At 37.6% G+C, this 22556-nt stretch overlaps 1 protein-coding gene across 1 annotated transcript in view; it reads right to left on the bottom strand.

Moving 5' to 3' along the window:
• Positions 1 to 22556, bottom strand: part of LOC107685970 (caM kinase-like vesicle-associated protein) — a 60738-nt gene that overhangs the window by 10067 nt on the left and 28115 nt on the right. Inside the window, exons 2-4 of the mRNA XM_016482750.1 lie at positions 3934 to 4041; positions 3320 to 3451; positions 1710 to 1784 (exon numbers count right to left, since the gene is read on the bottom strand). Coding sequence (XP_016338236.1) covers positions 1710 to 1784; positions 3320 to 3451; positions 3934 to 4028 — 302 coding nt within the window. The 5' untranslated portion in view covers positions 4029 to 4041. The remainder of the gene's footprint in view (positions 1 to 1709; positions 1785 to 3319; positions 3452 to 3933; positions 4042 to 22556) is intronic.

Raw genomic sequence — 22556 nt, 5'->3', positions numbered from 1 at the left:
CTAATGAGCGACACCTGCGCCACTCACCGGTCTCGAGTCCCACGGAGGAGCTCCGGAAGGATAAAAGGATGAGTGACGACAGTGTTGGACGAGAGAGGACCAGGCCTGGATTTTATTTTGTGTGCTATTTTGTGTTTATTTTATTAAAGTTGTGTGTGAATGTTCACCGGTTCCTGCCTCCTTCTTCCCGAACTACGAACTTTGTTACAATAGCATTAACACAGGCTTTACTCCTTTCAAACTTTATCTGGAATGTCACCGTTTCTGTCACTGCAACTTCCCGATCAGGCGAACGAACACACCCACACACACACGAAATCGTCTGCCTCATGAAAAAAATTTATTTTTAAAAAGTGTAGTTAATATTTGCATAATTTATGATTTATTTTATCCACCCGCGACCCACCCGCAAATAATCAGGATTATCCGCAGCGCCCGTGGATATAGGAAAAGCAAAATATGTTTGCTGTGTAAATCAGACGGACTTACTGAAAATGCAAATTCATTCTCTGCCAGCAGGAGGTGCTTTAAAGCAGGAGAAACAGAGGTTTCCCCGGTAACGGCTGTACACAAAGCAGCGCTGAGCTCACAAACGCTGCTTTATCGGGCATATAACATGCAAGATGAAATGAAAATGACAGAAAATTTTCTAAAGATAGTCTTCCTTCAGAAATACAGTGATATAAAAACACCCACCCCGCTCCTCGTTTTGATTTTTAAACGTGCAGTACGTGGTCATGTTTATTCAACGAAGCCTTTTGGAAAATCGGTCAGTTTTGATATTGTGGCGAGCGCCACAAATAAATAAGTGTATGGGAAACACATCCCACACTACAACCACCTGAGCCCAACTTCAGTCTACTCATCACCTTAACTTTAACTGCGTTTGTAGCCGGCGCCATAGCCAGACTGATAAACATACACCGACCGGAAGTTAACTTTGGGCCAGGCGCGTGCGCCCGATCAAACCATCTAAAGCTTGAAGCATCAGAATCGGCATCGGTATCGGCCGATCACCATGACAACAAATCGGTACACAGTATCGGCTGCCAAAATCCTGATCGGAGCATCCCTAGTTCTCACTGATTTACATTACAAGCAATCAGAATTTCATCTTATTTTTTTTGCCACATAATATCAGCAACTGCACCAAACAGGTTTTTTTCCTCGAGTACCAGCTCCATACTCTCACTATATCATACTAGAGTATATGAGAATATACAAAAAACCATGACGTATCAAGTACGACTCTAAATACAAAAACACATATGCTAACTTTATTTTTAAAGATTGTTTTTTTATATTTCGTTTCAATGTTCAAAAAACTTCCATTTAAAAAAATATGATTTTTCTGGTTACTTTTTCATGTCAGACTTTACAGGATCAATAATTCCCTTTAAATTTACATACTGGAAAATTTCAAAAACTCTTTGTTATGCTTCTCATTTGTTATTTTGTCTTTTTTGAGGCCATGTTTAATTTATTTGAAAATATTTGTTGGCCACATGCTTTTTAACTTCTAATTAATAATTTGCATTCATATTTAACTTTTAAAATGGTTAAGTAAAATATTTAATATGAATATGCTGAACAGTAAATTAGTTTTTTTTTTGGGGTGCCAAGAAATTTCACTGATATTGGTACAAAGTACTGAAATCATTACACTCCTCATAAAAAAAAAATCCTCATAAACTGATTTCAGTACTTACAGCTCAAGGAAAAGATAGTACTCTTTCCGGGTCTCATAGACATCGACCAGCTGGAGGATGTTGGGGTGTTTCACCCTGAGGAAGAGAGATTGGCAATCAGTTAGGAGACAGTTTGTGGCACACAGGAGGTTGATACACATGTAGCTTTGTGCCCAGATTTATCCCGGCCTGCCATCAACCCCACACTCATGTCCCATCTGCCACCGCAGAGTCATCCAACACCAGTCATACACGCATGCATCCCTAGCCTTTTTCCAAAAGGTACATCTGGAAAAAGGGGGGTCGTCTTATAATCAGGGTCGTCTTATATTTGGGCCAATACGGTATTTGCATATCACATGGATTCCTATATCCGCTATAATCATATTTAATTAAACAACAAATGTCAGTATTATCATTTATGTTCTGTGGCTGAATCACATCTGTTCAAATCAGCATTTATGTATGTATGCTTTGTGTAATTGTTTTTTCATTGCCACTGTTGTTGTTGGCTAATCACTGGAGTGTTTGTAACGCATTATTCTTATTATGAAAAAGTCCTATTTAAATAAAACAAGATGAACTGAATAGCAGATGTAACAAAGCAGATGTTTGCTTGCATTAAAGCATATTACATTCGAGCACGTATAATAGTATCATTTTATTCATTATGTAACATGGACACTATAAAGAAGTGTTTCAGAATTTTGTAAAGGTGGTTATGTCAGTCAACTTTTGCATTAAGAAATTAATACACTGATCATGCTTTGAAGACATTAATGTGCACTTTTGCCAGCAATAGTGAGAGGAACTAAAGGTGAACCCATAAAAAACCTGCTCATTCTAAAAGTGACATTTCTTTTATGTGTTATTCATGAGCTGTTGTGATTTGTGAGCGGGACACAAACGCAGCACTGCAAAATCAAAGTGACATCAGTGACTCTGCTCACGGTAGATCAGCCTTTTAGATGCAGTATATTCATATGTAATCATACACTGTGCAAAGCATTTATATCTAATATCTTAAGGCTTTGACATGTTTGGTGAATTTAACGAAATGTGTTGCATCATTAGGTGTTTTGTGTACTTTCCCTCTTTTGAAAGGACTGAAAATTTTGATAATGAACATAAGCTATGCATGGCTCCACAAAGTTGAGAAGCTTTTTTGTTAAAATCCACTGTGTGGTTTCACTTTTTACTAAATCTAAAAAAAAAACTATTTGCAAGCTATATTATATGGGTTTTCTGAAACTGAAACAGTATGTTCAATACACTTACAAAACCTCAAATCTCTGGGCGATTAAACTTCTTCAAATCAAGATTATGTACAGTAGCTACAAGTTTGCACTCACATATTTGCATTGAGTTTTTTTTTTTAGACCTTATGTAGTGAAAATAATTTATTAATAAATGCATCTATTAAAATTTGTTACAACTGATTTGCGAAAAGGAAAAATCACTTTTTGGAGTCATGAAAGTTTAATGGAGCTTTAAGAATCATTCTTCATGAAAAATATGATTCTACTTAAACCAAATGAAATCAAAATAGCAGACCTGAGGACAGCAGAGAAAGTCCAATTCTACAAAATGATTGTGAAGGGTTTTGAAAAAGAAAACTGTGTGTAACTCACATCTTTAGGATGAGAATCTCGTTTTTGGCAGCCTTCCGCACTTTTCTTCCATCTTTCTTCAGGAATTTTTTGCAGGTGTACATTTTCAGTGTGTTCTTATCCTTTGCCCTGAAGATCTCACAGAACTCCTCCCTTGAGAAGAAAGTTAATTTATAGCACTAATTACATTAGAATTTAGAGTGAAATTAAGGAATAGTACACAAAAAAATGAACTTTCTGTGAATTACTGTATAAAGTCTTTATACACCGCTTGAAATCTCTATTCTAAATGGTCAGTCACATCATTTGGTAAAACATTTTCTATAAATTTCCTACACTGTACTAGTTTCATGTATCTCATTACATTCCATAGACTCACATAATCAAATCAATATTTTATATCTATTTATTTATTTAGTAAATAGCAGTATAATTAGCGGGATAATGCACAGTCAGTCGATTATCACAAAATAAACCCCTTTGGGATGATACAAGAGCCTGTCTGGATATATTTTGTGATAATTGCTGGCTGGCTGACTGCACATTATTCATTAAAAAAAAGTAAATTCGAGAACTTCTGCAAATTGCATGCAAAAATAAATGGAACGGATTGCACAAAAACACATTTTACTTACGATTTAACAGTCTGGCCCAGATCATATTTGTCTGTGATCTCTGTTGGACTGTTGTAGTCCTTCTTCTCGCCAGGTTTTAAACAGCCGAATGGCATGGCCTACCCTGCCCTTAAGAGAAACAGAAAGAATGAGAGGGGTTACAGATCAACTTAAATCCAGTTATGCACAGTCAAAACACATTGCACATTGTGTGAATATGTATTGCTCGCCCACACCACTCATTCTGGATTAATATGCATGCTGATATACAGTAATATCATGTTCTGTGACATTTTTAATTCCAAAGGGAAATAACAACTGTGCGTAAACACTCCTGTTTGACATTCACAAACAAAACATATTTGGTGGCCCCAAACACTGAGCACTGCTAAGGTCTCTCTACCAATTTAATTTCCAGTGAAACAATATTAATGCAATGTATGGTGCTACACATGCAAAACTTGCCATCACAATGCTAGGGTGTTCACTAGCAATGCTGCTTGCATTTGCCATGTGTTTGTTATGAAGAAGTGTTTCCTACACTGTACAATTTTTTTTTGCAAAATTGTGGAAATTTACAAATGCATACTGGCTCAATGAATGACTTCCAAATAATTATCCCCAAACAAAAAGATGCATTGTGGTAATCATATCTTAAGGATTTTAGTTACAATTAAACATTTATATTCACTGAACATATTTAATAGTGCTCAGGCAATCGAAGTCTAAGTAAAAAACCTGTTGGCTAAACAAGTCCTACATCCAAACAACTGTATACACATGCACAACATGCACTTGAGGAAGACCCACTATAGTGAATTCAAGTGTGGATGCGCGGGAGAGCAAGTGGAGCTGAATTGGCTGGAGACCGAAACAACCATCAATCCCAGAATTTTAAGACGTTATGGTGAGTATTGAGCACTAAAATTATTCTCCAAAGGTTTTGTGTTAGGACCCTGTATAAAGTTACATGGCATTATGCAGAATTGCGAGTTCATGCATTCATTGGTTTCATGATCGTGTTTTCCCAGTTACCCCACAATTATCTGCTGGTAGCCTATAGGTTTATTTTCCTCATGTCATTTATGTGTAAAATACTGTTAGATTGACTTCTGCGATGTTAATTTGATGCAACATTTTTTTAACAGGTTTTCAACTTATGCAGTGCCACTTTTGAAAGTTTTCTTCACCACATCAAGACATCCTATTATGCATTTTGAACGTATTCAGTGTTTTCACTTATTTAAAATTAGGTATTTTCACCAAATATGGAATGGATTTGCAAAAAAAAGTGAAGTGATAAAATGTCAACTCTTTTGTCTGTGTTTTGTATTTTGTTTAATGTATTTCTGTTTTTATTCTTTTTTATTTTGGGTCAGTGAGAAATAGTTGAGAAATGTAAAACATTTAATTGCACCAACAACATTGTTCGGTAAACAAAATGTTTCCATTGGCTCAACATATTTCTTATTGAGCCAATGTTAACAGATTGTTGCCACAATTGATCAAATTTAATTCACAGAAATTCCAAAATTTTGAGTTGGATAGGTCTGACTTAGGTGAAAATAGGTGAAAAATATAAAGTCTTAGTACAGCACACTTCTCCTCAACAAGATGAATAATTTAAGGTATCATTCACGTCCATAGCATAAACGGTGCAAGGGAAGTTATACATTAAAGGTTAAGATTTATTGTAGGGTTAGGATCAGTGTTATTTTAGTTATCATTAAAATACTGTTATAGTTTTTTAAAATATTTAGAAATTTTATTTTTGTATTTCACACTTTTATTTTCATTTTAACGTTTTAGTCAGTTTTTCATCAGATAACATGTATTTTCTTTCAAGTAACACATTTTTTTTTCTGGTTTTAGTTTTAGGTAACTCTAATAAATAGGGTTAGTTGTTAAGAGTCAGTAAGCTTATGTCAGTGAGAGAGAGAGAGAAATAATTCTACCTGACAACACTGCTGCTGCGAATCAGGCAGGAAAAAAGAACTGTTGAATGATTATGGGAAAAGGAAATGGGGTGATGAAGACAAATAAAAGGCTTTTGTGCGCTTTTTACCACACTTACTGTCTAAATCACTGTGCTTCCCTTCTCCCAGGCAGGATAAATTAAATTAGACACCAGACTCTCACTCTCTTTCTTTTTTTTGCTGAAAGTGAGACTTGTTTATAGGCAGTCTAATTGGAAGAGGATATCTTAGGGTTTGTTTTAGTGAAACTATTGTATGTGCAGATGAAATCGAGAATAAATCAACTTTCAAATCAAATTTCCCATGTTTTCATTGGATTAACACACCAAATAGAAGCCATAAAGATGAATAGACTTCATTGTGATGCTAGTCGACAGCTGTTAACACTCAAAGTTAGGCTGGAAGTAGTCTCGTATAGCCAGATCTTTGACAAAATGTCATAAGGATCAATCCAGATCAATTATGACTTTGTTTCCAGACAGAATTATTAAAACACCTGAGTGCTCTTACACTTGGAGGTTGTGTAATGTCAGCCAAAGAGATTTAACCAGCAATTCAAGCCAGCTCTTGCTAGTTTTGTGTGCAATATGCATCAGATGGTCAGTGAATGGATTATGGGTGGTCGTGGGTGAGCAATTTGAGACTAGGCTAGAAGACACATTGCCCAACACAAGGAAATTACTTGTACAGCTGACTTAATTAGTTTCATCATCAGACTATGGTAATGTATGAGCACTACAGCGTCTAGAGTATATATACTGAAGCAAAAATAATAATGCGCACATAGTCGAGCAGAACAAAGACATACTCTCTGATTTACAGTACATCCTGAGTTTTTAGACGCACAGATTGTGTCCTCAATTTCTCTCTCTCAATTTGCTTGTTCCACATTTCACCTCTCTCACTGTGCTCCTCTTTATCTTGTTCCTTCCCTCTTTGTTCTTTTTTGTAAACCTACATACAATGCTAAGAAGTATGTTATGTAATAGGGCTGTGCGATTAATCGAAATCGTCATAAAATCGCGATTTGAGCGTGCACGATTTCTAACTCGCTTTACAGCACGATTTTCCGCGCTCCCGACCTCCCGCAGTATGCTATCCGAACCAATCAGAATGCAGCGCGCCTAAATGGAGCAGGATAACAGAACAGACCGGGCGGGCATGCAAACGTAACGCCAGGTTCACACACTCCGTCTGTGGTGCGTATTTTGTCCGCGCCCATGTTAACGGATCAGAGCGTTCACACTGCACGCGATTGTGCTCCAGCAGTGCGCTCCAGGAGCGGTGCGTCTGCAGCAGTCATGCTGCGATCGTTTCCGCACGGATTCTATTTATTTCTGCTGTGCTGCACGCGCTGAAATGTAAAAATTAACATGGATTGACACGGAAATTTAGTAATTACACCATAAATGCATATAATTAAAGTCTACTGTTTCACAGTCAACACATGGCTTTTTGGCTAGATTTAAAACAAGGAAAAGTGCACTTTTAGATAAACAAGGCAATAATAGATGGCACTCATGGTGGTAGTTAAAGTTATATTTATTGAGTATAAACGTGAATATGTCTATGAAAGATTGTATTACTGTACTGTGATAAAAGAGAATCACAATGCTGAAAAAGCATTTTCAGAAACAACATTTGGATTTGAAATCAAAAAATTCTAGAGACATTTTGTTACACCTTTACTTAGTGATTATTTTGCCCTATGTCTGTTCTAGAGACATGTTACAGCTTTTTGATAAAGCTCTAATTGGTTTTCTTTTGGAAATATGTTTCAAATTCACACTAAATGCATTTATGACTGTAAAGCATGTCTGTGTGTGTCAAAATCGTGATTAAAATCGAAATCGCAAAATTGATCAAAGAAATCGCGATAGGTTTTTTTTGTCCATATCGCACAGCCCTATTATGTAAGTGATGAACTCTCTGCTCTGAGATTAATTACACTTCTGTTTGCAGTGTAAATTGCTTTGAGCTCCTTAAAGAGATAGTTCACCCCAGATTAAAATTCTGTCATCATTTACCCTTTTGTGTGGTTCAAGCCCGTAAGATTTACCTTTATCCATGGAACACAAAAGGAGAAATTTTGATGAAGTTGCTGTTATATATACGATAAAAGCATATTTAAGTAATTATTGTGTTTAGCAATTTGTGTCAATGATCCATAAAAAGGGCCTTTCTATCATAATTTACAAACAAACTAAATGTATAAATGGCACAAGAAATTCAATACAATGTATAATATAAATTGCATAAATAATCCCATATAATTCCATTAATGCATTAATTAAACAATTGTTAACATGTTAACTTTGATCATATGTAAATGCACTTTATTTTATTTGCTGACTATTAATATCTCAGTTTGGCAATGTAAAGTTCCCCATGTTGAGCTGTGCATTTATAGCACACTTTCTCTACATCCATACACTTTGATATTACTAACACAGCATAATGGGCCATTTGGCATGAGTGCAGAATGTATATAAAGCATTATCATCTAGGAATCTGGCCTGCAGGTCTTTGGAAGAAGGCGGATAAGGTGATCAATACTTTGAGATGTTTTACAGCTGCCTTTGTGTTCTAGTCAATACCATCAGTTTCTGTATCTTCAGTGATTTTCTGAAATGTTTAAAGAATGCAGGCAGACATCTGACACTTGTTTATAATTATTAGAGCCCGACCGATATATCGTTTTGCCGAGCCTATCGCAGATATATCGGCGTATATGCCGCTGATATGCCACCGATATGAACATTTTTTATCGCAAGATAGTGACACCGGCCAACCATTTCACTTCAGCAAGGAGGTCTCTTGTTCAGGCAGCCGCATTCAAGTGGTGTCTTAACGATAAGTTGCTAAATAATTTGTGCGTTGGTGGCTTGAGTCTGAGGAATGGTTCTTAATCCTGTTCCTCACGACTCCCCGCTCTGCACATTTTGTATGTTTCTCTTATCACTTCAGAGGTTTGTTCTATCCAAGTGCCCTGCGAAGTGGACTTTACTGGATATTCTGCCATGATTCCAGTTCGAAGGGAACACACGTTACATTCAAAGGGCAGTAAATTGCGCGAGAAGTGAATTAATAATAATAGTATAAAATACTAGTATTTATTTACAGAGTTATATAATGTCACACTTCTAAGTTTCGTCTGCGTGTGAAGACAGTGGCGTAGCGCAAATCCGTAAATGAATGTTCCGAAGTGAAATTAACTTCAACAGAATAAAGTTTAATGGAATTGTATTGAAATAAAGTTGAATAAACTTCAACTTTACTGTTCAGTGCACTGATGTCAGACTGATTTTGAATAATAAAGTGTATTGTTAAATTGTTAAATAACCTGCCTCCATTACTTATCTTTGTCATGTCATTATAAGTGTTTCATCACCACATTTGAGTGATCATTGCAAAAACTGTTTATGTGTATATATATTCTGTTTATGTGTATACTGCATTCTATATATAGTAACAGTCAAAAGTTTGGACACACGAATGGGAAAGTGTCCAAACTTTTGACTGGTACTGTACTATAAAATACATAAAGAATATCGGCCTTTTTACTTCCTAATATCGGTATCGGCCCTCAAAAAACCCATATCGGTCGGGCTCTAATAATTATATTAAAGGAATAGTTTACCCAAAAATGAAAATTTGCTTAATACTTACCCTCAGGCCATCCAAGATGCAGATGAGTTTTGTTTCTTCATTGCAACATATCTGGAGAAACTTATTACATCACTTGCAGTGAATGGGTACCATCAGAATGAGAGTCCAAAGATCTGATAAAAACTAAAAACATGATGATAATCCACAAGTAATCCACATGACTTCAGTTTGTAATAAACAAAATAAATAAATAGGTTTTAAAGTTTGGTTTTAAAACAGTCCATAATTCATAATAATGCTTCATTAACTCCATTCCTTGTTGTCCTCTCACATCAAAATGTTGGGCTGTTTTCGCTTGTAAACAGTCTCATCTGTGCATATTTCTCTCCTGATTCAGATAAGACGACTTTTTCATTGGAGATAGGGATTGAGGGATAGGGATAGGGATCAATATTAGGGATAGAGGACTCATATTTTACCCAGAATCAGCGGTTTAAAGTTAAAAACTTCTTATTGATAGTAGGGATGCACAATATTATTGGAATGTTATTGGAATCGACCGATAAAGGCTTAAAATATAAAAATCGACATCGGCCCGATATGAAAAATTATGCCAAATATGCCTAATATATGCGTAATATATATGTTTAAATGGATTATGAAAACTTAAATACAAGGAAATCTTTTGCTTTAGACCATCAACAAATGTTAAATCTACAAATAAAATGGCAACATAATTTGGCAAAATAACTCGCTATCGGTATCGGCAATCGGCCAAAATGTGTTGAAACATATCGGCATATAGGATATCGGCAAAAATCGAATATCGTGCTTCCCTAAATGATAGCTTTATTACAAACACACAGTTTGTGGATTACTTATATTACTTGTGGAATATTGTGATGTTTTTTTCAGCTGTTTGAATTGGATTCATTGGTTAGCAAGTAATGTAATGCTACATTTCTCCAAATCTGTTCTGATAAAGAAAAACTAATTTACATCTTGGATGGCCTGAGGGTGAATCAATTTTCAGCAAATTTTCATTTTGGGGTGAACTATTCCTTTAACCTGTTAACCCGCACCTGGACACTGGCACACTGAACGCACTTTGTTTGCACGTGTCAATGTTTACGGATAGATTAAATGAAAAGGGACGTAATTAATCTTGACAAACTATATATCATTCTAAAGGTCTAAGCCTCAAGCATCGACGATAGATCGCTGTTTTTCAATGGAAAGCTTATAAAGAATGTATTTGCTAAATTTGTGTAAGCAGTACACATCAAAACATGCATAATCAAAACGCAGTACGTACCAGATTCATCGTAATAACGAGTCATAAACGCATCCACAGCTGTAAATCCTGGTTTAGTTAGAAAGGTAAAAGTCCACTGAACAACATCCCATAGAGCAATTTTAGTCCAACGAAGCAATAACATTGTAATATGGATGGTAATTCCTTTGTTTACGTCTCATTTCTTCGGGGACAGTTACTGTTGGTATCCGTTATGGAATAACTTACACTAAAAAAACTGCATCTTGGTAGTAAAAAGCAACATGGTTTTGTAGCATACAGTGTCACAAACAGAATGAGACCATCCACTAAAAAAAAAAGTAAAAGATAAGTGGAATATTGTTTATTTGAATTCTGGCGCTCTCTCGTGACGGCTCATGATGCACACTGTGACGCACCTGTCATCTGTTGGGGGCGTAACTTAGCGATCGGCTTTTTCCACAAATAATTATTATGAGCAGCTATCAGTGTGAATGCTGTATGTCTAGCAATCACAGGATGTCTAGCAATCACAGGATCTTTTTTTTCTTATTTCTTTTTATTACTCAATTATTCTTATTGTATTTTTCTAGTGCTCAAATAAATCACTTATACGATGTCTAAGATTCTGTCTATTGTTTTATAATTGAAAAACTATGCAGTGGTATGTTTAATATTGCTAATAATATTATCAATGCATAATTTTAATTAATTATATTTTCTTTTTTCTTACTTAAGTACCAACTTCACTGTTTATGTTCAATGAAAATAATGCTATGCATCTTGAGATGCCTCATTTATAGAGTTGTTTTTCTTCATTAATCTACATCAGGGGTCACCAAACTCGGTCCTGGAGGGCCAGTGTCCTGCAGAGTTTAGCTGCAATGTGCCTCAACACACCTGCCTGGAAGTTTCAAGTATACCTAATAAGACCTTGATTAGCTGGTTCAGGTGTGTTTGATTAGGGTTGCAGGTAAACTCTGCAGGACACCGGCCCTCCAGGACCGAGTTCAGTGACCCCTGATCTACATAATCTTATGCTAATCATCCTGGGTTTGTGAAAGTTTTCATATTTTATTAAGCACCATGCTAATGTATAAACAGTGATGTAAAACGGTATATATTATACATGATAAATGCTATAGGGGTTATGCGCAACAGACTTCCATATTCTGTTAACCTGGTCTCGCCGCTTACGGTTCAAGCGTTTTGCATATGCTTTGTTAAATACGAAGCAGTTCTACTCAAGATGCCTTCAAAGTAGATACCAAAGATTATCATAACCAATGTCCATCACATATGCGGAATGATATCTAAAAAAAATTTTTTTTATTCTTTTCACTAATATTTATATTTAAAAAATGTAATAAAACGTCAACAATAAAAACAGCTAGCTAGTTTAACTGATTATCTTAAAAGTCCATAGATATCGCTATTATTTATTACGCCTGTTAGCACGTTCTCCGACAAGCGGAAGCGATGAGACCTGTTTTCCGGGTTTGGTCAGGTGACGTTCGACATATACCCTATTGTGAGTTTAAAAGGTGATATACAAAATAAATTTGCTGGCCTGGTTTCATCTCTCCAATGATGCAATTACAATAAAGTAATTCATAACACAGTTTGTATAATTGCAAGACCAGTTCTTCTTCAAACGCATCAGGATCCACAGAGCATTCCTCTCTTTTCATGAAGTGTTCCTCTGTGCAACAAGCAAAGAACTTAATTGGCTGAAAACTCAAGAGGTTTTTGCAGAAGCAAAGAGAGCAAGAGGAAGACAAACGGACTGCGTGAGTGACAGAGAGAGTGAGCAGGAGGAAGATTACAACAGGGTAGAGCTGCATTCTGCAACATCATCGCCAGCTCCTCGTTACTGCCTCTTGAAAGAAATCAGGCGATCCGGAACTTAATTCGAAACAGGAAACTTCTAAGAAAAAGAAATGAAAGTTCCTTTGCTTTCCCAAGGGCACTGTGAATGCTAATTAAACCCAGTGGCTGATACATTAGACACTGTTTCAACCTTTCTGTAGGCCGTAGAGAAATACAAAAAATAGAGACTAGGGGAGAGGGAGCGATAATAATCTCATGTAGGGAATAAGCGAGGGAAGGAGAGAAAGAAATAAGACAGATAGTGTTTGCTACACGCATCAATCATGAGTCATGAGAATTGATAAAATGACAAGAGACAGAAAGACAAGACAATAGAATTCATTATTCACACATCAGCAGCTAGTAACTGAGCATCTTGCATATCCTGCGGCAATGTGCTACCCGACCAGCTGAAACTTCACTCTCATTACACCATCTTCTCCAGTTTTTCAGAGCTGGCTAAATCTGTGCCTCCCTCCATCAGTCCCATCTGCCTTTAGAGTGTACATGACATCAGTTTGGGCCATGAATAGGCCGAGACAGAGATCACTGAGCTTCTGATGGCCCACAGATTGGCTTACAGCAGGTGGGTTTAGACATCTGATCCAGAGACGCTTTGAGATCTTGCTGCACACTGAGCTGGGTCGAAATGAACCGGGGATTGGGGCAAAAATACTATTAAATGTGACAAAAATCCCCTAGATCTTTAAAATGTTTTTTTTTTGTAATCTACTAACATCTGATACTGCATAATTACCTATTTTATTTCTGAACTATGTGTTTAATTCCTCTGCCAGACACCGTAGTGACTTGTAGCTTGTAGGGGTTTTATGAGTTGATAAAAAGCTAATAATTAAATCAAATGTAAAATAGAAATCTACAAATCTTTAGTAAAACTAAAAATCACAATATAGGTAAACTTTATTTACACATTCACATGATTTCCAACATTTATGTGGATAGACATTTACAGCATTTTACCAGTATACTGCCATAATAGAAGCTTGAATATTTGAATGTTTGAGAGAATTCAAGACATAAATATTAGCATTGTAACTTGCAATTGCAGTGTAAAATAAAATAATTATTAGGCCTATAATTAATCAAATATAATTTTTTATTTTACAGCACAATTATGATTTACATCAGTAATATATTTATATCTTCATTTTTATAATTAGTTACAATAATAATAATAAGCTCTAAATACTTGCAGCTCTCTATATAATTTTTTTTTTTTAAATACACTTACTAAAACAATAATATTTTATCCATTTACTTGTCATGTCTCCTTTAAATGTCATGTGACCATTAACCAACATCAGAGAACATTGAACATCAAAATGTGTCGTTTGATTATTGAAGTAACAACTGTGAATCTCAGGGGATACAAGCAAACATTTTACATCTAATGGTTTGGCTGACAAAAACATTTCCCTGGCATAGAGACTGGAGAGTGCTTTTGGGGCCAGAAAAAAAAAAAAAAAAAAAAAAAATTGGCCACCACCATGGAGGGTTTTGCACCACTCACATTTTCAACAGATTCCTCATATCTTAAAATGTATTGTAATAAGCTGAAATAGTTTTTTTAAGGTTACACCCACAACTGTTCTGATTAAATTCAAGTATTAAATAGACAACATCCTATAAATAAATAATTTTCAGGGTGCGAATATGGCCTGTTTTGACTGGATGGGACTGAACTGAAGAATATATAGCCTAGTGTTTGTGCCAGGCCTCTAGATGGCCCTTGAACATCACTGACATGTCGCTGAAGACTTTATATAGCTTAGTTGTCCTCTGTTTTAGTCTTCCGTCAATGTGACTCTCAGATCTCATCTCTAGACAGCTCCCCCTGGCACATTTCTTACTTCCAAATGTGAGTACAGATAAAGGAGCATATGCTGTCCATCCAGTCATTTGGACTTCACTCTATCCTGTTTGGGCATTGGAGTGTTTTTTAAAAACTTTCTGAGGCCAGTTTCAAAGAAAAGCCGCACCATCTCAAATGTGTGATTTAGATGTTTGAGTCAGGCACAAATAGAGTCACTCCACAAAAGGCTTCAAACCTCATTGCATTGTTGGACCAAAGGAGAAACAACAAAATAATGAGCAGGGTGAAATAAGAACGGAACGCTCTATCAATTATTTCTGTCTAGCGCAGCTCTCTGACAGTTCCTCTCCGGCTCTGGAACAACTGCTCTTCTCAGTTATTCCCTGTGCATTGTTGAACCAAGGCTCCTCCAATTCCTCATTGTAATTTCTGTCCTCCACATTGCTTTTTCTCATTTTTTTTCTCCTTCTCTCTGTCTTTCTCTCTCCTCTGGCTCTCTGTTTTGCAGTGCTATACTCCATTATTATTGATCATTTTGTTAGAGAATGAAAAATGCAATTCATGCATCATACAGCATATACAGATACAACACCTTTGTGTGGTCGGCGAGGTCCATGCTCCGCTGTTGCAGCATTTTATCAGACAAAATAAATCACTTTCTTTAGGATAAGGTGTCCTAAGATCTAAAGTTCTGAAAGCTCTAGGCTCTGACAGGATTTTTGCCAATTATAATATTCAGGGTTAAAGACAGTTCAGCTGTATGCAGTAATGCATGGGAACAGTAGACTGTACAACACGCTTAAACTATGCAGCAACCTCTCATTGAAGCTCAATGCTTTTTTTTTGAAGTCACAGCAGCTGTGCCAGAGAGATTTCTTGATTCAGGCTTACTACAAGGCAGCTGAGGTACATTATAAATTATATATCCAATTATACATCCAGCTGAGAGTACAGGGAATTGTGTAAATGCATATACCGAACATGCATATGCACATGTACAGCAGTGTGCAGAGCTCTTCAGTGCAGCCTAAAAATCAAGAGACAAATGATTTTACTAATATACTAATATAATTTACTAATGCACTAATATACACTATTTTCAAATGTTTAGGGTCAGTAAGATTTTTGTAATCACAGAAATATTGAGCATAAGATGTTTCTTGAGCAGCAAATCAGCATATTAGAATATTTTCTAAATGATCATGCAACACTGAAGACTGGAGTGATGATGCTGAAAATTCAGCTTTACCAACACCAAAATAAATAAAATTTTTAAATATATTAAAACAGAATACAGCTATTTTAAATTGTAATATATTACACAATGTTACTGTTTAACTGCATTTTGATTGAATAAATGCAGCTATGCTGAGCATAAGAAACCTCTTACAAAATTAATTTTAAAGTCTTACAATCCCAAACTTTTGAACTTTCTCATTATATTTGTGTTTGTTTACGCAAATTAGGGCTGCATGATATTGGAAAAAACTCACTGTCAGACTCTGGGCCAGGTTTTGTGTGTGTCTTTGTTCCCCATGTGCTCTGTTACCCAGTTTCTGTCTCTCATGTTTTGAGTTCATTGTTCCCAGGTGTTTCCAATGTTGATTGTGTTTCACAAGAGGCACAAGAGTAGGGTTCCAGCCATAGTAGGGCTCCAGCCGTAGAGGCCGAGGCGGGGGCTGGGGTCGCGGCCTCGGAGGCTGCTCTACCCTGGCCTCCGGAACTGCCTGTACCACCATGTCCTCCTGTGTTCCCTATTCCGCCATGTCCTCCTGTGTTCCCTATTCCGCCATGGCCTCCTGTCTTCCCTACTCCGCCATGGCCTCTTGTGTTCCCTACTCCGCCATGTCCTCCTGTGTTCCCTACTCCGCCATGGCGCCCAGAGCTGACAGATCCACCATGGTGCTCGCTCTGGAAGCCTCTCGTCTGGTAACCCTACTCCTAGAGGTCTCCAGAGTGCCCACCCCCCCTCCCCATTGGATGTTGTGTGGTGTGAGGACACGCCTTCCGGAGGGGGGAGTAATGTCAGACTCTGGTTCATGTTTTGTGTATGTTTTGCTCCCCATGTGACTCCAATGCCCTTATATGGTCCTTCCTGTTCCTGTCCTTGTTTGTGTGTATTCGTCTCCAGCTGTGTTTATTAGTTTGTTCCCAGGTGTTCTCCATTGGTCCTGTGTATTTAAAGTGTGTTCCAGTTCTTGTTCTTTGTCAGCCGTTGAACGTCATCCTGTCGTCCTGATGTGTCGAGTCCTGTGATCCCCAGCCTTTGTTAATAAAACCCTTTTGATTTATTCTACTCCATGTCTCCTCGCCAAAAATCACCATAAAAATAATAAATGTGATATTGTAGGCGAGTAAATCAGCATAGGAAATAAACAAATTACAAGCATAGCTAAATATAACAGAAAGATACAAATGAAATAAGCAGTGCTTTATATTTTTCAGGTAAGTCTAACAGTATTCAGGTACAGAAATTAAATAATCAAATGTAAAATAACACTGCATAGTCTTCACTGTATAAATTAAATCTAATAAATCTGTGTTAAAGCTACAAAAGTGATTTTTCTTTGTGTTTTGTTTGATTAACATTCATAACACAGAAAGCCTCAGGAACATTAAACTGCTTTAAACCAATATACTATTACACATCCGTTTTCTTTCTCACTTGTTTCCCTTCACCTAAGGCCTAAGCCATAAGCAACTGCTTTTACATCACCGGACGCGAGCGGCGCAGCGCGACGCGACAAAATACAATGAACCCATTATAATCAGTGATGCTGTCTGTCTACACTGGATGCGGCACGGCACAACATATCCCCGACAGTAAACTGATGTCGCGTTCTCTTTATGACGTACTGACACAAAGTTCAAATGATTGGCAACGGTCGCTTTGTCGCGTCCAGTGTAAACAGACTTTGAGGCCGTTCACATGTTGTGCCGCTTTCTCCTTTTTTCCAAAGCGCTCGGGAGCTTATGGTTTCGTGGCGTATGCCGTTGCTAAGCAACCGTGACCTGTGCTCTCCACGACGAAGCGGAAGTTTCAACAAAGGATAAATGGATTTCCTCATTTGGACCCAGACCCTGTTTACACGGTGTGTTTTCAGTACCGAGTACCGGCGGTGTCTGCTCACGGTTCCCCCCAGACGGCGGCGCCCGCTCACAGTTCCCCGGAGGCGGCGGTGCCCGCTCTCAGTTCCCCGGAGGCGGCGGTGCCCGCTCACAGTGCCCCCCAGGCGGCGGTGTCCGCTCACAAGGCTTCAGAAGTGGCGGTGTCCGCTCACAGTTCCCCCGAGGTGGCGGTGTCTGCTCACAGTGTCCCCCAGGCGGCGGTGTCCGCGCTGGTTCTGCCCTGGGTCCCCATCCCGCCGGCTCTGCCCCAGTCCCCAGGTCCCCCTCTATCACATGGACCTGGGCCCCCCATCCCTCCCCCTACTCCACCCCCGCTCTGCCGTCCCCCTGGTGGGGCGCTCTGGAACGTTTGGAAGCCGTTCCTTAGAGGAGGGGTCCTGTCATGAGTCTGTGCCCTGCGTTTCTCCCTCTCTCCTCCAGAGGGCGCCATCTCCCGGACTCCCATTCCCCAAACCCCATACACCTGTTCACTCATTACACTAATTCCCCAAACTCCACACACCTGTTCAGTCACTCACTCATCACACTCACCCTCAGCTGTGCCCCGTTGTCACTGACCATATCTTCACCTCTCACTCACCACTCGGCCTGGTTGTATTGTGTAATGAAATGGTGTTCGTCGTCTCTAGACCTGTTTTTGTTTTGCCTTGTTGGCCTTTCTGTTTAAATAAAGAAGTTTTCACCTGCATTTGGACCCAGACCCTGTTTACACGGTGTGTTTTCAGTACCGAGCCGTGACATATATTTCTTAATAACTAGTAAATTCCACAGCTTCATTACTAGTAGAGAGATGCTGCCAGGTAGAATTAATTTACACACGCAGTCGCTCTCACTAATGCATTCATATTAATGTAATCTTCTTCATCAGCGACTAGTCGACTTCGACTCGACCTTCATCACATAAAAGTCGACTTTAAAAAATCAGAAGTCGTTCAACCCCTAGTGAAGTCCAGGATATCTAAAATGTCTGGTCTGATCTGATCTTCATTAAAATTACAAGTCTTCTTTAAAGCACAGACTACTTTTATTAAAAGTCATGCTCATGGAGATGTCAGATGCCCTGACATTAGTAGAATTTTCTGATATACTGAGTTTGTGAAAATCACTATTCCTTTAATGCTTCCAATATTATTATGTATTTTTATGTAAATAAAGATCACACCACATTAAATGAGGTCCTCATTTAGACATCCTGATCATTAAAAGCAGTTCACAATCTTTTTTTATTCACAACTAATTAAAAGTTGTGAAGGTCTAAAGCAGCACCAAGTGTGTGTGAAGTGACCATGTGACTGATTTGGCATTTTAAACACGCTGCATTTACATTCCGCAGCAACATCAGACAGATTCATTTATGCTTACCAGAAGATCTGGCAACAAGCATAAACAGGTTGATGACAAGCCCGAAATACTAACACACGTTCCAGTATTTCCATGACAACAGCAGACTGCTCTCTTACCAACGCTGATATAATATACACACTGAGCAGCAACTTCCAGCAATAAAACTAGCAAGGGATCATTTTTATGTGCATCGATGTATCATCGACTTCTGTCAGACTTTACACTCTCATTTGACAGAGTTATGCATTTACTCACATCTTTTGCTTCGCTTAACATCGATGGCAATTCCAATGCAGGATGGCCAAATTAATCTTACAGGGCAGGGAGGAGTGACGTGTGCACATTTTCAGTGACTCTAGAGGACGTTTTCCAAAATCACTGCCATAAATATGGCTCTTCATTACAGAACGAAGAGTTTATGAGTGCATACCCTCTCCCCAATCCCCCTTAAACAACCATGTGCAATCTCTAATCTCATTAGATGTCTATGCCTCATATGCTGCTTCAGCTACACACGTTTTAATTGGCTTGCATAAAATTGACATTGCAGGAAATATTTTAAGCTCACACGGCAGATAAATAATAATGAAGTCAGTTTGAATGCTGGCTGCTCAGTAATTGAAGGTCCGTTCAGAATGCTGACTGCAGTAGTCAGAGGAGAGACAAATTACAGGCTATAAATTCTAGTGGGCTTGGCATCCAATTGGATGGAGTGTGAGTGTGTTTTCAGATTTATCTGATCACTTTCAAGTATCATTTTAATGATAAAACCTCAGAATTTACAGTATATTATTGCTAGAATGTGTATTACCCAATGCACTAATCTTGCAATTGCAATTTTGCAAATGGATTTTAAATGAGTCCTCATTTTAAAGATCATGTCATGCATGCATGCACCTGTCCTACCATGCTCCTAAAAAAAGTGTTCATTTATGACAGGTGCACACAGGCCTGTTGGGAGCACTACAGTACACTGCGCTTCTTTTCCCCCATTGCCGTCCTATATATTGTAGTTGTACAGTCTGTCTCTCACATTCTAAATATAGTAGACATGTCTTACAATGTCAGCTGGCAAAGACTGCGCCATCTGCATTACAACTACATGAACAAATGTACAGAAGTTCACTTCAGTTTGATTCTATTCTGGAATATTCTGTTCCATTATATTCACTCCATTTCTGCAACCAGCTAAGATGTTTAGTTTAATGGTGTATAATAAGATGAATTGTGTTAATTTCCCGCTGAGCTTCCACTTGGAATTAAAGTCCCCATTTGTGCCATTAGAAAAGGCTCAGAAGAAAATGGAACAAAGTAACTTATAAAAGGAAATCAATAATATGACTAATCAATGGCTATTCTACATTATTCAGGGGTAACTGCACTCTCATTTGCCCCACTCAATATGCACCAATAACACTTCTCAGCCCATCAAGCATAAAAGGCATTTTGACTGAAACGGATCATTACAAAAATATAATTTTCATTAAGAAATGTTAGTCAAAAAACTTCTGATAATTGTCCAAAGACTACACAGTGTATGAATCAGTTGAGAATAAAATTGCTTGTTATCTTATATGCTCTTAGCACCTCTGCAGAGAATTTGTTGCTCCAGGTTGTAACACATAATGCCTTTTACCTTATGCCTTGAATATATTAGACTGATCTTATATTATACACATACAGTATGTAGTCATCATCTTTTTAGTACAAGAAACCAATTTGTTTTTCTCCGTTGGAAATAAAGAGACAGTAAGATCCAGGGAGAAATATTTGAGTTAACAAGCTCTTCTTCGACGTTAACATATCATTGGGTGGTAACAGATGTTGACTCCACAGAGATGACAAGAAACAACTCCCAGCAATCACTGTTTTAACACTATCTGTCTCGTCCTGTAGTGCAAAATGCATCAATGTTTCAAACCACACAAAAAGGCAAATCCACAGCGCCTGAGGAGTAACTCCTTTTTCAGTTTGAAGGTGTCAATTTGATTGGCTGCACAATGGAGAGTGCACTAAAGGACTGTGGCAGCAAATAAGACTATTGTGTAGAGCAGAAACTGTTTATATTTCAGTTTAACCCATTTCTGCATCTACTCATATGTTTTATTTTCTCTGTAGAGGCACGGATCACTGATAGAATATAATGGATGGTGCCTGCTTGCTACCGTGGGATCTTTGCAATAACTTCATTTCAATGAAAAGACACTATGTTTTGAAGCAGGTACAGATGAAAAGTATTTTTGACAAGAAATGTAGACTTTTAACAGCACAACAATGGTGAAAAAATGCTGCAGCATAAAGATACTGCACTAGTTGAGCTTTTACTACTTTAATGATTAAGGTACTGTCTTTACAGTACAATGTGATCCACTTTAAATGTTTTTGGTTAACTAATGAGAAGAACCAAAGATACTGTATGTTTTGAGGGTAATTTTGCAATCCATGCCTCATTTGCATTTAGTGTCCAACCCCCCCACCTCCGCTCTCAAACAGGCCAGGAGTCAGATTTATATTATAACTGGCAGTGGTCTTAAGAGTTTGTTGGCCTTTTCCTTTCAAAAGTAGATGAAGGAGCCATCTGCTATTTCCCCCTATTTTAAGCTTAAAAGCGCTGCCTTGTAGCTTACATTCCTACTTCTCTTCATGTTGTGGAAATCCATCTCTTCTATCAGAAGAGTACAGTGGGTAGCAATGAACTGCTCATTCAGACTGACTTAGCATCAGTATAATGTATCGATGAAGACAGTCATAATGCAATTGCAGCATTGCCGATGCTGTTTGGGTCTTTGGTGTCCAGTCACAAGGGAAACCTAGCACCATCTCCATGCAGAGCATGTTCCAGAACTCAGAACTCTAAATGGAAATATTAAATTCTGGTCATTACAGGATTTGCTCACAGATTTCTTGTGCTTGGTAGATGCTGCATGGGTCTTTGATGCTTAATCAAACAAAACAAGCTACGTTAGTTTTGCAGAGTAGAACTCATTAGCAAGCAGTTTAACAGACAGATCTGAAACTTGAATAGACAAAAATAGTCCCACAGTATTAGGCATAACTTCTACAAAACATTGTTTGAGGACTTTGAAGACTGTAAAATATCTGACATAATCAAGCTCCACTAAAAGTTTTTTTTTTTTTTCATTTTGTCTCATAACAAAACAATTTTAAAAGGAAAAAAAGTCCATCTTTGCTAGACAGCAAAAAATATAATAACCAAAACAGTTTGCTTCTAAAACTGCATAGTGAATTATGCCACTAAATTATGCAAAACTTGTTGTAGTAAATTAAATTTTGGAAAAGGAGAAAGTTCCTGTCTAAGGCAAATTATGCCTGGCAAGCATTAATTCAAGGATTAATTCAAACTCTTTAGATGTAGAAAAAAAAAATTTTTGTTCATAAATATATAGAATACTAATCTCTGAGGCGATGCATTATGTGACACTTGACCTAATGAACAGAAAATTAATGTTATAAACATAATATCTCTTTCACTCGTCTAGAAACTAAGACATCTTCAAACTCCAAAAGGACAAATTTCTTTTGGGAAAGTGTCTTTGATTCACAAAGCAAGAAGATGGTATTTCAAACTACATCTGTCAGAAACATTGTG

The sequence above is a fragment of the Sinocyclocheilus anshuiensis genome, unplaced genomic scaffold, assembly GCF_001515605.1.
Source record: "Sinocyclocheilus anshuiensis isolate Anshui unplaced genomic scaffold, SAMN03320099.WGS_v1.1 scaffold465, whole genome shotgun sequence".
In the NCBI taxonomy this organism is placed as follows: Eukaryota; Metazoa; Chordata; class Actinopteri; order Cypriniformes; family Cyprinidae; genus Sinocyclocheilus; species Sinocyclocheilus anshuiensis.
Note: the sequence above shows the minus strand (reverse complement) of the source record. Positions and strands in the feature narration are given on the sequence as shown.